At 43.7% G+C, this 12,987-nt stretch overlaps 2 protein-coding genes across 3 annotated transcripts; one reads left to right on the top strand and one right to left on the bottom strand.

Annotated features, from left to right (window-relative positions):
- The first annotated feature begins 5,587 nt into the window (after window positions 1-5,587).
- LOC117238604 lies at window positions 5,588-6,019 on the top strand. The gene has a single exon (XM_033503631.1). The coding sequence runs from the start codon at window positions 5,588-5,590 to the stop codon at window positions 6,017-6,019; it is 432 nt and encodes a 143-aa protein (XP_033359522.1).
- A 4,571-nt stretch (window positions 6,020-10,590) lies between these two features.
- On the bottom strand, window positions 10,591-12,641 carry LOC117238603 (facilitated trehalose transporter Tret1-like). Of its 2 annotated transcripts, XM_033503630.1 has the most exons (2): window positions 12,470-12,641; window positions 10,591-12,361 (listed from the first exon to the last, which is right to left on the bottom strand). In XM_033503630.1, exon 2 carries the CDS (start codon window positions 12,339-12,341, stop codon window positions 11,550-11,552), a length of 792 nt encoding a protein of 263 aa, XP_033359521.1. In that variant the 5' UTR covers window positions 12,342-12,361; window positions 12,470-12,641; the 3' UTR covers window positions 10,591-11,549. The 2 variants fall into 2 exon arrangements, with proteins under 2 accessions (XP_033359521.1, XP_033359520.1); XM_033503629.1 differs by having other exon boundaries at window positions 10,595-12,640.
- Between the last annotated feature and the right edge of the window lie 346 nt (window positions 12,642-12,987).

Below are 12,987 nucleotides of genomic sequence, written 5' to 3'. Positions count from 1 at the left end.
ATTAATCTTCTGTGTTTGGAAATTTCATGAGGCGGTTTTCGATATATTGTTGTGGATTTCAATGATAAGTAGGTTTAATATTTAATCTACGAGTTTTGTTACAAAACGTCCTGCAGGATCGTTTACATCTCCGAATGTCACGGTTCTCTACGACTTCGCACTCTATGCATACTGGACGAGCGCCCTGCTGCATGAGCTGGTCTACTTTCGTTCATGTTTGTCGTACATAGGATTATTTCGGGACATATCTATTTGTTAATAATTGAAAAACAAAACTGAAAACACCATTTTCTTATTTTTGATTTTCATCTCATTTTGGCATGAAAAATCGCACCTTAAATTTTTCATATCTGTGACCGAACACCTGTATAATCTCGGTGTATGATTGTCATAGCAGTTACATAATTACTTCCCAAATTTAAGTCCTATAAGCACATATTTATTGTTTGAAAATTGTACTATGTATGATTTTTCTCTTTCTTGCAACAAAATTTATTTTCTTGTGCGCAATTAAAGCAGAAGTATCTTTGTAGCTGCCAACGAATGATTTTTACTTCATATTTGTTCATTCTTCGTTTGTGATGCAGTCATGGGATCCCTCATGCTCGCTAACATAATGCTGGCGTAATAGTCGTCATAAGATGCGACGAGTAACGGTTACGGAATTTTGCGGAGAGCAACTTCCCCGAGCATAATCAACAGGTGGCTGAAGATAGTATTTATTAATTATGAGTTAATCTGAGGTGCTATACAGTTGTGGGTGATAGTGCTACTGCTGATGTAGATGGCGCTGGGAGGTACTGCTGCCTTCCTCTTAATTAGATGCCGTGGAAAGAAACATTGGACTACGGTCGCCGGGATTCAAACCCGGGTCCCGAATGTTCGTAAGCTAAGGCGCTAACCACTACGCTGCCGTCGTCCGACACTAGTTGGTGTCGAGTGGTGGTATTTGCAGTTGAGTGCCGCCACAGTACTCCCTTACCAGTGATAACGTTTCTTCTTTGTGTTGTACATATTGGTTGTATGATTTCGTTCGTTGTTTCCGTGTGCGTTTGTGCGTTTGTTGTGCGTTCGGCATCTGCGGATTTATCTTTCGATGCGGGATAAAGCGTCGACCGCTTGTTGTCAAACCCGTGCAGATGTTGCGCGGAGTTTTCGATGTGGCGATGGATACCTGTCGGTACGGTGCGGTACATTCCATGTACGGTCGTAAGCCTCTGTTCCATTTTTTAATATGATGTGCTGATGGTGATGCCCATGAACTTCGCGATGGCCACATCACTCCTGGCTTGGTCATCGTTTCGTATCCAGTCACCTGCATTTGCGCGTCGATCGGAGGTGAGGTGCCGAGGTTTAGCTGAAGATGGAAGGGCTGTTCCGTGTTCGTCGTAGCGGTAGTAGGTCCAGATTTCCACAGTCTTAGATTCGCGATAATCGAAGTCTCGGTAGCGCTATCACGGTCACACCTCTTTTCGCTGTCGATCACGTCGAGGTCACCAATTTAAGGTGATATGTCTTAATAGTTACTGAAGATACACTCGAATATATTTAACAACAAATATTTATTAACAATATATTCTGTGTGTACACATGGCGCAAAACTCGGGGTTACTAATTTCGGTTCGCGGTTCGCGATTACAAGTTCGAACTCGGGTTGATGTGTTTCGATAAGCGATACAAGTTCGATGATTGCCTAAGATGTCGAGCAACTCGGATCAGTGATTGCTGCCAACTACCAACTATTAATTCGGACAGGCGTCCAACGACTGACTTTCTGTCACGATGATGCTGCATAGGAAAACTATGATGGGGTGTATCTAAGGGTACGAGATCATCAGATTCGTTGAGGAAAGCGTTGGTTCGAAAAGTGAGGGTAATGGATGTCGCTGTTAATTGGATAATTTTGTGTTGGTGGTTGAAAAAGGATGCTAACCGCCCTTGAGAGAAAGTTGCTAACGGGAAGCGTCGTACGTGAGAAAAGTAGATTTCCAGTATCTTCCCGTAGTTGGTGATAGGTATAGGGACTGTTAAGACGAAGACTATTTGTCCCTTTGGAGGACTTTAGTTAAATAAATCCTAAGATTTGTGACGGATGAAAGGAAAGAGAGAGTGCGTTTCGTCCCGGGACTACCGGTGGACTCGTCAGTAAGGCTATGCCCGGTAGTCCCTGCCTTAGACGTAGAGGGAGTCTCGCTAGGTGCGGTATTTGTAACAATCGCTCGTATATTCGACCGCTAGCGAGTTAGACAGACAGACTCGTTGTCGTCGTAGCCCTCTAGTGTTGGCGGTTGGTACCAGCGGATCGCCCGGGAGGTGTTGCGCCGCGTTGATGCCTCGTCCTGTCAGCGTCCTGTTGATACCGATCCGCCACAGATTTATAGTGGGTCCTTAGGCTTTTTTTCTTGTACGTGGAGAAATCCTCATGGACACTCCGCTGCTGCAATGATCGCGTAACAGCAGAGTAGTGTCGGACTCCTACCAACTAAAACTCCACGATGACCATCTTATGCGCGTGACAGGGGTGCTCCAGGAACCTCTTATGAATTAACTTCAGTTGCATCCCCTTCTCGCGTTCTCTTGTTCGAGCCGGCTATTGAGTGGGCGTTAGGGGGAGGTCGTTGCCTCTAGTGCTGTCACTTCTTCTGGTCGTAGTCCGTTGGGGTGGTGGCGGGGCGGCTCTGGGTCGTCTGACTGCCATCCTTCTCCATTGTCTTATCCTGCAGGGGTGAGAGTTTTTCTTTATCTCCCTTTCCACTCGCTCCTTCGCGAGCATAACTCGCTCGCAGAAGAGGCGGACGGCCTCGTATTCCTGTGACCCTCTCAACATCGCTTCCACAATCGCTGAGGGGGTCAACGTTTCTCCTATGGCGTGCCGCAGGGTGTAGCGGGGCAGCTCCCACGCCGAAAAGAGCTCCAGGGTGTGCTGCGCTGTGTCCCTGCCCTCTCCGCAGTGGTGGCAGATGTCTGTCGTCTCTCGCCTTATTCTCTTCAGGAACTCGCCGAACACGCCGTGTCCGGTGAGTACTTGTGTCATCCTGAATGTGAGTGGGAGGCCGTGGCGGCTCCTCCATGCATCCCAGTTTGGTAGGACCGCATCCGCGCCTCGGTGTTCGCTTCTCCCGTTGATCAGTTGGGATCGCCACAGGTTCCATGTGTCCTCCTCGGCGGTTCCTGTGTCGTTTGGAGCCGCCTGCTCGGTGGGGTCTTCTCCCGGGTGCCATTCTCTCCGGCGGGTGTATCTCTTTCTGAGCGCCAGCGCCCGCAGCTCCCACGGGGGCGACGCGGCTAGGGTGAACGCCGACGCGTGAGACACTGTCCGGTATCCCCTAATGATTCTGATGGCGGTCACTCTGTGCAGCCTTCTCAGGAGCAGAATGCTGCGACGGCTTGCCATCAGGTCGTCCGCCCATACTGGGGCCCCGTACATCACTCGTGACCGAACGACGCCCTCGTAAAGTCGGCGCACCGCGTCTCCGGCCCCGCCGATGTTCGGTAGTAGGCCGCACAGGGCATTGGCAGTCGCTGACACCTTCGGGATCAGTGAGTCGAAGTGCGGCTCGAACGTCCACTGGCTGTCGATGGTGAGTCCCAGATACTTCATCTGTGATCCCACCCGGACGGTTTCACTTGCCATGTTTATGCATAGGCCGGGCGGTGGTGTCCCTCGCCTCTTCCTGTCAAAGAACCAGGTGGCCTCCGACTTCGCAGGGGAGACTCTCAGGCCCAGTTCGTTCACGGCACGGATCGCACAGGCCGTTGCGATTCCGCCAATGCGCAGCGTCTCGTGCCAGCCACGACCCTCGACCAGGATTAGGGTGTCGTCCGCATAGCATACTATGGCCGCGCCTGGGGGTAGCGGGCATCGTAGTACCTCGTCGTACGCAACGTTCCATAGTATGGGGCCCAGCACCGAGCCCTGCGGGACGCCACGCTCGACGGATCGCTTTTCCTCTCCTTCCTTACTGGTGTAACACACCCACCTGTCGAGGTAGGCTCGGAAGTGGGTCCTTAGGCTAGCTGAAAATATTCTGTAAGAATGTATCGACATCTGGCAATCATCTTGTCCGAAGGATAGGGTCTTTGTGTAGCGAGCCACGGGACAGAAATCATTGGAAAGTTTACTGTCGAGTGTCGCTATAAATTTAATCAAAGAACAAATAAATAATCATACAGAACGCATTTTTGACCTGATTACATCTTTCAACAACATAATGCATCTGTACACACATCAAGATTGGTCTAATCATATTTTATTGAAATAAATATCTATTTTGCCGTGGCCTGCACTCTTCCGGGACCTTAATATTATTGAAAATCGCTGGGCAGAACTTTTTCACGACGTATACGCGAATGGAAAGCAGTATCAACACATACAAGAATTAAAAAATGCAATTGTACGTGAATGAGATACGTTAAGTCAAAATTATATCCAGAAACTATATAAATCGATACCAAATCGTACAATAGAAGGAATAGAAAATAAAGGGGGATGTACTCATTATTAAATAAGTATATATGTTTGTTAAATTATTATTGTTAGTTACAATTTCTGTTGATTATTATTTTCTTATTGTACATGTGTTATCATTTCGTTCTTAAAATAAAACAACTTTTTTTGTTACACACTAAACCTCATAAGATTTTTAATTATTTTCAACGAATCGCATATCCTGAGCTCATAATGTTTTGATATTAAACGTTACGGACGAAAAACTTTGGACGCGTCATTAAGAAATTAAAGATAACACACCTGGGTTATTTTTTTGACGAAGAGTGTAGGTAGTTCTAAACCTTGCACTCTATATGAAGTAAAGGAAAATAGTTGAACTCTATAATTCATATGATTACTAAATATGATCTTCTAATTACATTTTTAGAAAGAAGTATACACAAGAAATTACTTTAAGTTGATACAGTCATGATTCAGACTTTAATTCGGTATTATAAATAATGAGTTCATGCGACGATATGAGTAGCAATTAGATGTCAACCGATCTGTGTGCGGTACAGTGTCAGCTATACAAATGGGACTGTGTGGGAATCCAAACAGACGTGCCTTCAAGACGTTCCGCTACGAACGATGCTCTATTCATCGTTTCTTTAGCAGATAATTGAATGACCGAGAAAGCAGACAAGACGACACGTCTTATTGCACAATGCCTAATTATTACTTTTTAACTATTGAGAGTACAAAACCCATTGATGAAATTTTATATGGATTACGACTGCAGTTTGGAGATGAAACATTATCAACAATCCAAGTGTTTGCTTTTCATAAATTGTTTTCTAGACGTCGAGACAAACGTAACACCAGCAAAAATTAAAGCTGTTCAGAAACTGATTGAGCAAGATCGACGCGTAACAATCGGCTGCATTTACTCGAAAGTTAATAGTCATTAGAAGAGTAGTTTTTATCATTCCGAAGGTGTTAAAGTTCCGCAAAATCACAACCACATAAAGAGGCGTTAGGGGGGCCACGCTTCAATAGCAACGAAGAAGTACAACAAGTTCTGTACAAATAGCCTCTGACCCAGCTCTGCACTTTCTACGAAACTAGAATGGAAAAATTACAAGTCAGGTGACAAAGATGTATCCCTTGGCGAATAGGGAGACCTTGGAAATCGGGAATGTCGACCCCATCGCCACAAGGGAAGAATTGGTGGAGGACATATCCACTAAACTGAACATAAGGGAAGAAAGATGGATAGAGACGAAATCCTTAAGGATGACGCAGTGGGAAACCCAGCAGGCGGTGGTTGTGCTGCCTGCAAGCACCGTTACCAGGGACAGACCGACTATTAAAGTTAAAACGAGATTGACAATTGCGTCGGCGAGGATTCTGCCCAATGTACTGAAATGGTATAGGTGTCACATGCTGGGGCATAATGTGACCAGGTGTACGGTAGTGAGCACTGGTAAAGAATTGTGCAGAAGATGTGGAGACAGGGGCCACACCATAAACCAGTGCACGAAGGAACCAAGGTGTGATATCTGCGGAAGGAGAACAGGAATATCTTGAGGCACATTACCGGTTCCCTGGAGTGCCCTGCAGTAAAAGACTGGATGAAGAGAGGTAATCCTAGCAGGAGATAATGATTTTAATAATTAACTTGAATAGGAGCAGGCTTGCACGGGAATTGATATACCAGTATGCCTCCGAAGCGGGAGTACACGTTGTATTCATATCGAAGCCTTATAGACAGCAGACATACTAGTACAACGACGACGAGGGCGATGCGTCGTTGTGGATGACTCTCTTCGAAGGGAAACAACCAGACGAGACCACCTTGGTCGCTTGAGATGCAATCGTAGGAGTCAGCGTGGATAGCGTGTTTTACATTGGGAGTTATTGCTCCCCCAATGTGAATATGGAACAGTTTAACAACTACGTCCAGGAATTGGACACTCTGACTCAGGTGACCAAAAGGAGTTACTCAGTAACGATGATCGCCGGGGATTTTAACTCAAAGGCCACCGCATGGGAAGGCCATGTAAATGGCAGCAGGGGAATCAGCCTCCTGAACGTGTTCGCAAAGAATGGGACGTTCCGATCAGTATGAACGAAGATCATCATTCTGTAGGAACGGAAGGAAAAGTTTCCTCGACATTATTAGCACGAACAAGGGATTGGCTAAAAAGTATGCAGGTAAGAAGTTGTCGAAGGTCTGGTCGGCATCAGACCATAGATACGTCCTGCATAATTTTAGGATTAAAAAGACAAGACGTAACGCCGAGAATTTTAAGTATTCGACGAGGGACGCCGATATGGGCAAATTTGTTTTAACTTTTGACAATAATTATGAGAAATTATTTATTGATAATACGGGCGACGAAGAATGTTTAGACTATTCTGGAAACGACGTATGCCTCCGCACTTAAAAAGATGTACTCACCAATGGGTAAGAAGAGATATAACTATTGGTGGAACGATGAAATAAGCAAGTTAAGGAAGGAGATGACGAAGAGCAGAAGAAAAGCTCAGAGTGCTAGGACTAGGGGCATGAACGACGCGACTCATTTGAGCAAACTTTACAAAGATAGTAAGAGGGAACTTGCGAGGGCAATCAAAGCGAATAAGGAAAGATGCTGGAGAGAGTTAAGTGTGACGCTGGATATGGACCCTTGGAGCAGGTCCTATAGGGCGACCATGTCTAGGATGGCCCGCAGAGTCCAGACGGATGGCCTCCAATTGGACGGGGTCCGATCGGGGTTGACGAGCTCTTCCTGACGAAGCCAACGCAGAGAAAGCAAGGTACATTGAGGAATACAACGGAGAAGAGCGAGGAGATGTCGACTGCAGGATCTCAGAGGATGCCAGAGGAAGACCTGATGGATGCCTATAGGAGGATAAACCCGAACAAGGCGGCTGATGTAGACGGTATACCAGGGATGGCGGTCAAAGCATTGGTGGAGAGGAGAGCAGCAAAAGTGCTGAGAGTGTTGAATGCCGTGAACAACACGGGCAAGATTCCGACGAAATGGAAGATAGCGAGGGTGATGCTCATACCTCAACCGGGCAGTGATTCCACGTTAACATCGTCTTTCCGACCGACCAGCGTGCTTCTAGCACGTTGTAAAGTCTGGGAGCACACGTTTAAGAACCTCATCAAGGAAATCCTGGGACTGGACCCATTTGGTCAGTATGAGTTAAGGAGAAGAGTGAGTACGGTGAAGCCCTGCGCCGAGTAATGGATCTTGCTGACTGATCCAAGAGAAGAAATAGGATTTGTATGTTGGCAGCGGTTGACGCGAAGAACACGTTTAACACTCTCAGTCGGAATAAAATTTTGGAGAAAGCAGAATCTATAGGGATGCCCAGAAAATTGGTGATACTCCTAAAAATTATCTCGAGATATTATTGTGCGGTGATGTGCCATTAAAGGATTGAAGATCGCACGGGAGAAGACCGTTGGTGATACTGCTGAAAGGCAAGCAAATACCCAAGGTAATTAAGATGAACGTGGAGGGGCACCTTCTGACTACGAAACAGGAGATTAGATACCTTGAGGTGCAGGTAGATAACTGCAGAAAGTTCGGGGCTCATTTGGAGAAAATGCGTGATAAGGCCGATGCTCTTATGGGAGCATTGAGATCGTTGCTGTCCAATATTAACGGTCCCACCGTCTCTGCGAGGAAACTCTATTATGGAGACTGGGAGTCGGTGGTGCTCTATGCGGCGCATGTATGGGTAAAGACAGTAGATAAGAAAAAGAATAGTGTAGTATCGTGGACGAAAGGCCTAAGAAATATCGGGCGATCTATGAACAATGTCGCGAGAGCCGAGGCGTCGTCGGGCCCATCAATGTGTCATCGGTCTTTTCAAGTGCATAGTTTCGTGGAAAAGACCTACGTGACCCTGGCCACGAGCGCCTGCAGAACACGTGTGCGGTGGGCCTAGGAAAAAGGCAACAGAATGCGGCAACGGCCAGAGAGTTAGTCGAAAAGCAGAGTGCGAGCCGAGGAGCCGAGTGCGAGTTGAGCGGAGACGGAGGTTGCGAGTGGCGTTGCCGAGAGAGTGTGGATTGCGCTGTTTTCTGTGCGTTTGGCGCGAATAGTTCAGGTTGAACAACAATCGTCTTTTTCTGTCTGATTAACATCTCTATTGTCCACTATTTGTAAACACATTATATCACGATATTACAATAGGAATACTCCTAAGAGGGCGTAAATGGCCGTGCTGATAAGATCATCTACGGTGTACCGCATAGTGTCCCACGCAGCACTGTGCGTGTTTACGGGTACCTTATCCATTTACTACACAATCGAGCTCCGGGCTGAGAAATATCGAATTAGAAAAGAATAGCTGCAGTCACGTTCAAGAGAAGATACGACCTCAGTTTTTTATGAAAGGATCAAGGCAATGGAGGAGCGTATGGAGGATCAGTGGAAGGAAGGGTGGCGTGACTATCGCAACGACAATTGGACGAAGAGGCTGGTGGCGAACATCTGCACGTTCAGGAGTCATGGGAGGTACATTAACCACTTTACTATGCAGATCCTGACCGGACACGGTATTTTTAACGTGTACCGAAGGATGATCAGGAAGGAAGTACGCGCCCACTGCTGTGACTGCGATAGTAGAATTAATATAGAAAACTGGTATTATATTATATACTATATTATATCTGATATATACATTATTGGCTGCTTAGAATATCTCTGTGCATCAATAGTGTTCTGTACATTTATTTTCACGGATATATTGTAAGAATACTTATAAATGCCAATATCAATTTTGTTTACAAAGAAATGGAATAAAAAATGAAGGTTCCAATGTGAGATATAATGCCATATGATCCTCCGATATTTCATTCATAGGTGGTACTGGTAGTAATATCATGTGATGGTGTGAATATCCTGAAAGAAAAGAGTTATAAATCGTTTCGGTAAATAAACTTGACGACTTATCAAGGTAATTCCAGTTGCCGTACCTGTAAGACCGAGTACTTTACCGTCAGAGGTCTGTGCAAAACCAATTGTCATTTACTTTCTATTATTATCTTTTTATTTGTCGGAGACCGATCAGGAATAAGGTTGCGGGCGTTTGATGAATCTTCATTGGAATCGGCCATCGTCGTGTTATAACGAAGTACGGTCGGTTCATACGAGTATGGATGCTACTGACTCGACAATCAACCGCGGCGGTTGGACACTCGCGATACTAGTGATGTTGGTCTTAGGTTCAATAACGAATCCGCGATTAACGGGATGATAGGTGTACGTGTTCACAAAAATCTAAGTCGGACCCTTTGCGAAAACGTGGAATATCCACCGAGCGTACAGACTCTAAGTAACTCGCTAATACGACCTCACGAGAGAATGACTCTCCGTCGCGATGATGTTGCAGAGGAAAGCTATGATGGGGTGTGTCTGAGGACACGAGATCATCGGATTCGTCGAGGATAGCCTTCGTTCAGAAGGTGAGGGAATTTGGCGTTGCTGCTAATTGGTCAATCTCCATATCGGTGGTTAGAAAAAGATGCTAGCCGTCCTCGAGGGAAAGTTGTTAGTTCGTTGAAAAATAGGTCGCTCCTATCTTCCCGTAGCTGGGACAAAGACTGTTTGTTTGAAGGACTTTAGTCAACTAAATTCTAAGATTTATGACAGGCCTTCAGGCTAGCTGAACATGTACTCCGGAGACGCATCGACATCTGGCAATCATCTTGCTCGAAGAATAGGGTCTGCGTGTGGCGAGCCACGGGACAGAAACCGTTGGAATGTTTACTGTCGAGTGTTACAACTATTTCCTTTTTAAGGAGAACTATAGAATTACTCCATGCCTTTGTTAGACAAAGCGTTCATCCCGTGACCGCGGCTACGTTCGGCGATTGGCTGTCGCCTCGAGCCCAAGCTCATTATCACAACTCGCGAACAATTACAATCGGATTGAATAACTACAATTGTTTAATTACAGCTATAGTAGACTCCAGATTACAATGTTGCAGGATTATCCAAAATTCCAAAGGCTCCGGTGTTCTTTTATCTCCGACATATTTATAGTAATTAATAGTAATTATCGTTTTTATCAATATCTACTAACTGTATATGATGGCCGGAGATAATATCAAAGGCTGAAATAATTTACAAGTATATATAGAAATATATTTGTTTCCGCAGCACTGTACATTAACGAACTTTACACAAATATTTCTTCTTCGTTACATGTTGGTCGAGTTCCTTTCTATAAGTGATTGATTTCTGTTCTTTATAAATTCTGTTCTTTATTAATACGCATGTACAAATAAAATTTAGTTCACAAATCAAATCGACTACTCCAAATTCACTCTCTTATCATTACAGCAACTATTACACATTACAATATAGCTAAAATAGATTACCTATTACACGGAATGCCATAACTCTTTTACCCTTAATTACTCTCTTGTTTGTCACGTTACAAAAGAATGTTTCGGAAAAACAATCGTATTTCAGGGGAAGTTAGGTTATAAGATCATTTCAAGGTCATATCTTCTGAGATTTTACTAATAGTAACTTTTTTTTAACCGGAACAACATATTTTTTTGTTTATCATTAAAAGGAAGAAATCGAAGTGCATCCGACCTTCTCTCGTACCACGAGCTTGAAATGATCTGGTCGAAAATTTCGCAAGCAAATGATTGAGGTGGTAGTTCGCAGAAAATGAATTACAAAAACAAAATAAACATTGTAATCGCACTATTTATTACCCTAATGTGTGTTTAAGGTGTTGCCCTCCAAACTTAGTAGATACACATATTTAGGCCTAAAACTATGTTCAGCCCTCCCCCTCTCTCACTCTCTATCTCTCTCTCTTTCTCTATTGTATCCGAATATATATTTCTACAGATATGTTTATAAGAGTTGAGAATTCGCATTTTCATTTCTACAGCCTTTGTTAGAACATTTCTGTTATACAATATTTTTGGCCATGTACCTTATTATTAAGTGTTTATTTTCTTCCGTGAATACATTTTCCGTGAATCACTTATTTTATTAACATGGAACATTATTAACATGGAAATTATCGTCGATGTTTTTACTAGATAAGAAATGAAGAAATATAATGGTAATTACTTTCCCAACTCTATTTGGATTTCCGCGAATGTCTTACCTTTTGTTTCTGGGGTAACATGCAATATAATTGCTGTACAAACTGCTACGACTACAAAATACACAAAAAAAGGAAGCGAATGACCATAATTCAAAGTTATTGCTATCCATATATAAAGTTTACTTCCTAATGTAGCAAGCAATCCGCCGACTACACCGACGAGACATGTGCTAATTGCTTTAATCTCAGTTGCAAAGATTTCTGACATTAGAATAATCTGTAAACATAATAAGCCGCAATTGAAAGTGAAAATTAATATAAGAGACGATATAAATGGGATCCATGAAACCGATAGCACATCTGCGTGCATATATTCTTTTAAAAAGAAATAAAAACCGATCACGAAATTGCAAATTGCAGCGCTGACACCTGACGCAAGTATTAGCGGCTTGCGACCAAATTTGTCGACTAGCAGGGTTGTTACAAGAGCAGAAATAAGTTGTACTGCACCAATTACAACATTTACGACATAATCTGACATTATATTGTTTATTGATTTAAAAATCAATTGACCATATGTCAGAATCGTAAAGAAACCTCCAAAATGTTGCGTCACTGCAAACAGCATTATACTAAGAAATGCACGAAAATTTGCTTTCGACGTAAAAATATCTTTCAAATTTCCACTTTTCGATGATTGCTTGTTCTTTTTCGAAAGGGAATCGATGATCGTTTGAAGCTCTTCGGAAATGTCACATTTGCCCCGCAGTTTTTCCAAAACTTCTTCCGCTTCATCTATTCTATTCCTCATTACGAAAAAGTACGGCGATTCTGGCATAAACCAGAATATAATTACAAACCCAATGTTAATGATCAGGAAAGCTCCTGCCATTGCAGATAATGAAAGATGCGGTGCAACTATGAAGGTTACAAGAATACCGATGTTATAGATGATAGTCGTCAGAGAACCTCCAGCGCCTCGCGTATCTGGTGATGATATTTCACCTATGTATATTGGAGCGACACAGATAAATAATCCTAGTGTTATTCCAGCCAGAAATCTTGCCACATACAGTTCCTATAAGGAAAAATCTAAGAAGTTATTTCTGGATTATGATATAATGACGAAGACAGAACAAAAACAAAGAAACAGGAGTTAAAATTTAGTGGAACTGCGGAAAATCTAATTACCCTCCGATCTCGATGATTTTTGGATATATTGTAAAAATCGATATTCTGAATAAGATTTTCTTATATATATAATGTGTGACTCGTTTAGTTTCAAAGACATTCGCGATAAACTGCTGGTGCCACTATAGTGAATTCTGTCTATACTTGTGCGTCTATGGCAGCGTGTGCGTTAGTATTGGTTACCCGTTGCCGGCCGCTTATCTTCTGCTTGTAAACTCTCGTTGGTCAGGCTTAAAGGCATCGTGCTTAAAAGTATAACGTGCATA

The sequence above is a fragment of the Bombus vosnesenskii genome, unplaced genomic scaffold, assembly GCF_011952255.1.
Source record: "Bombus vosnesenskii isolate JDL3184/JDL3185 unplaced genomic scaffold, Bvos_JDL3184-5_v1.1 scf7180000013571, whole genome shotgun sequence".
Classification (NCBI taxonomy): domain Eukaryota; kingdom Metazoa; phylum Arthropoda; class Insecta; order Hymenoptera; family Apidae; genus Bombus; species Bombus vosnesenskii.
This window is presented reverse-complemented; position numbering and strand designations above follow the sequence as displayed.

What these genes read in the sequence shown, in the direction of transcription:
- LOC117238603 (XM_033503629.1), bottom strand. Translation starts at nt 12,422, where the DNA reads ATGGCAGGAGCTTTCCTGATCATTAACATTGGGTTTGTAATTATATTC.
- LOC117238604 (XM_033503631.1), top strand. Translation starts at nt 5,588, where the DNA reads ATGTATCCCTTGGCGAATAGGGAGACCTTGGAAATCGGGAATGTCGAC.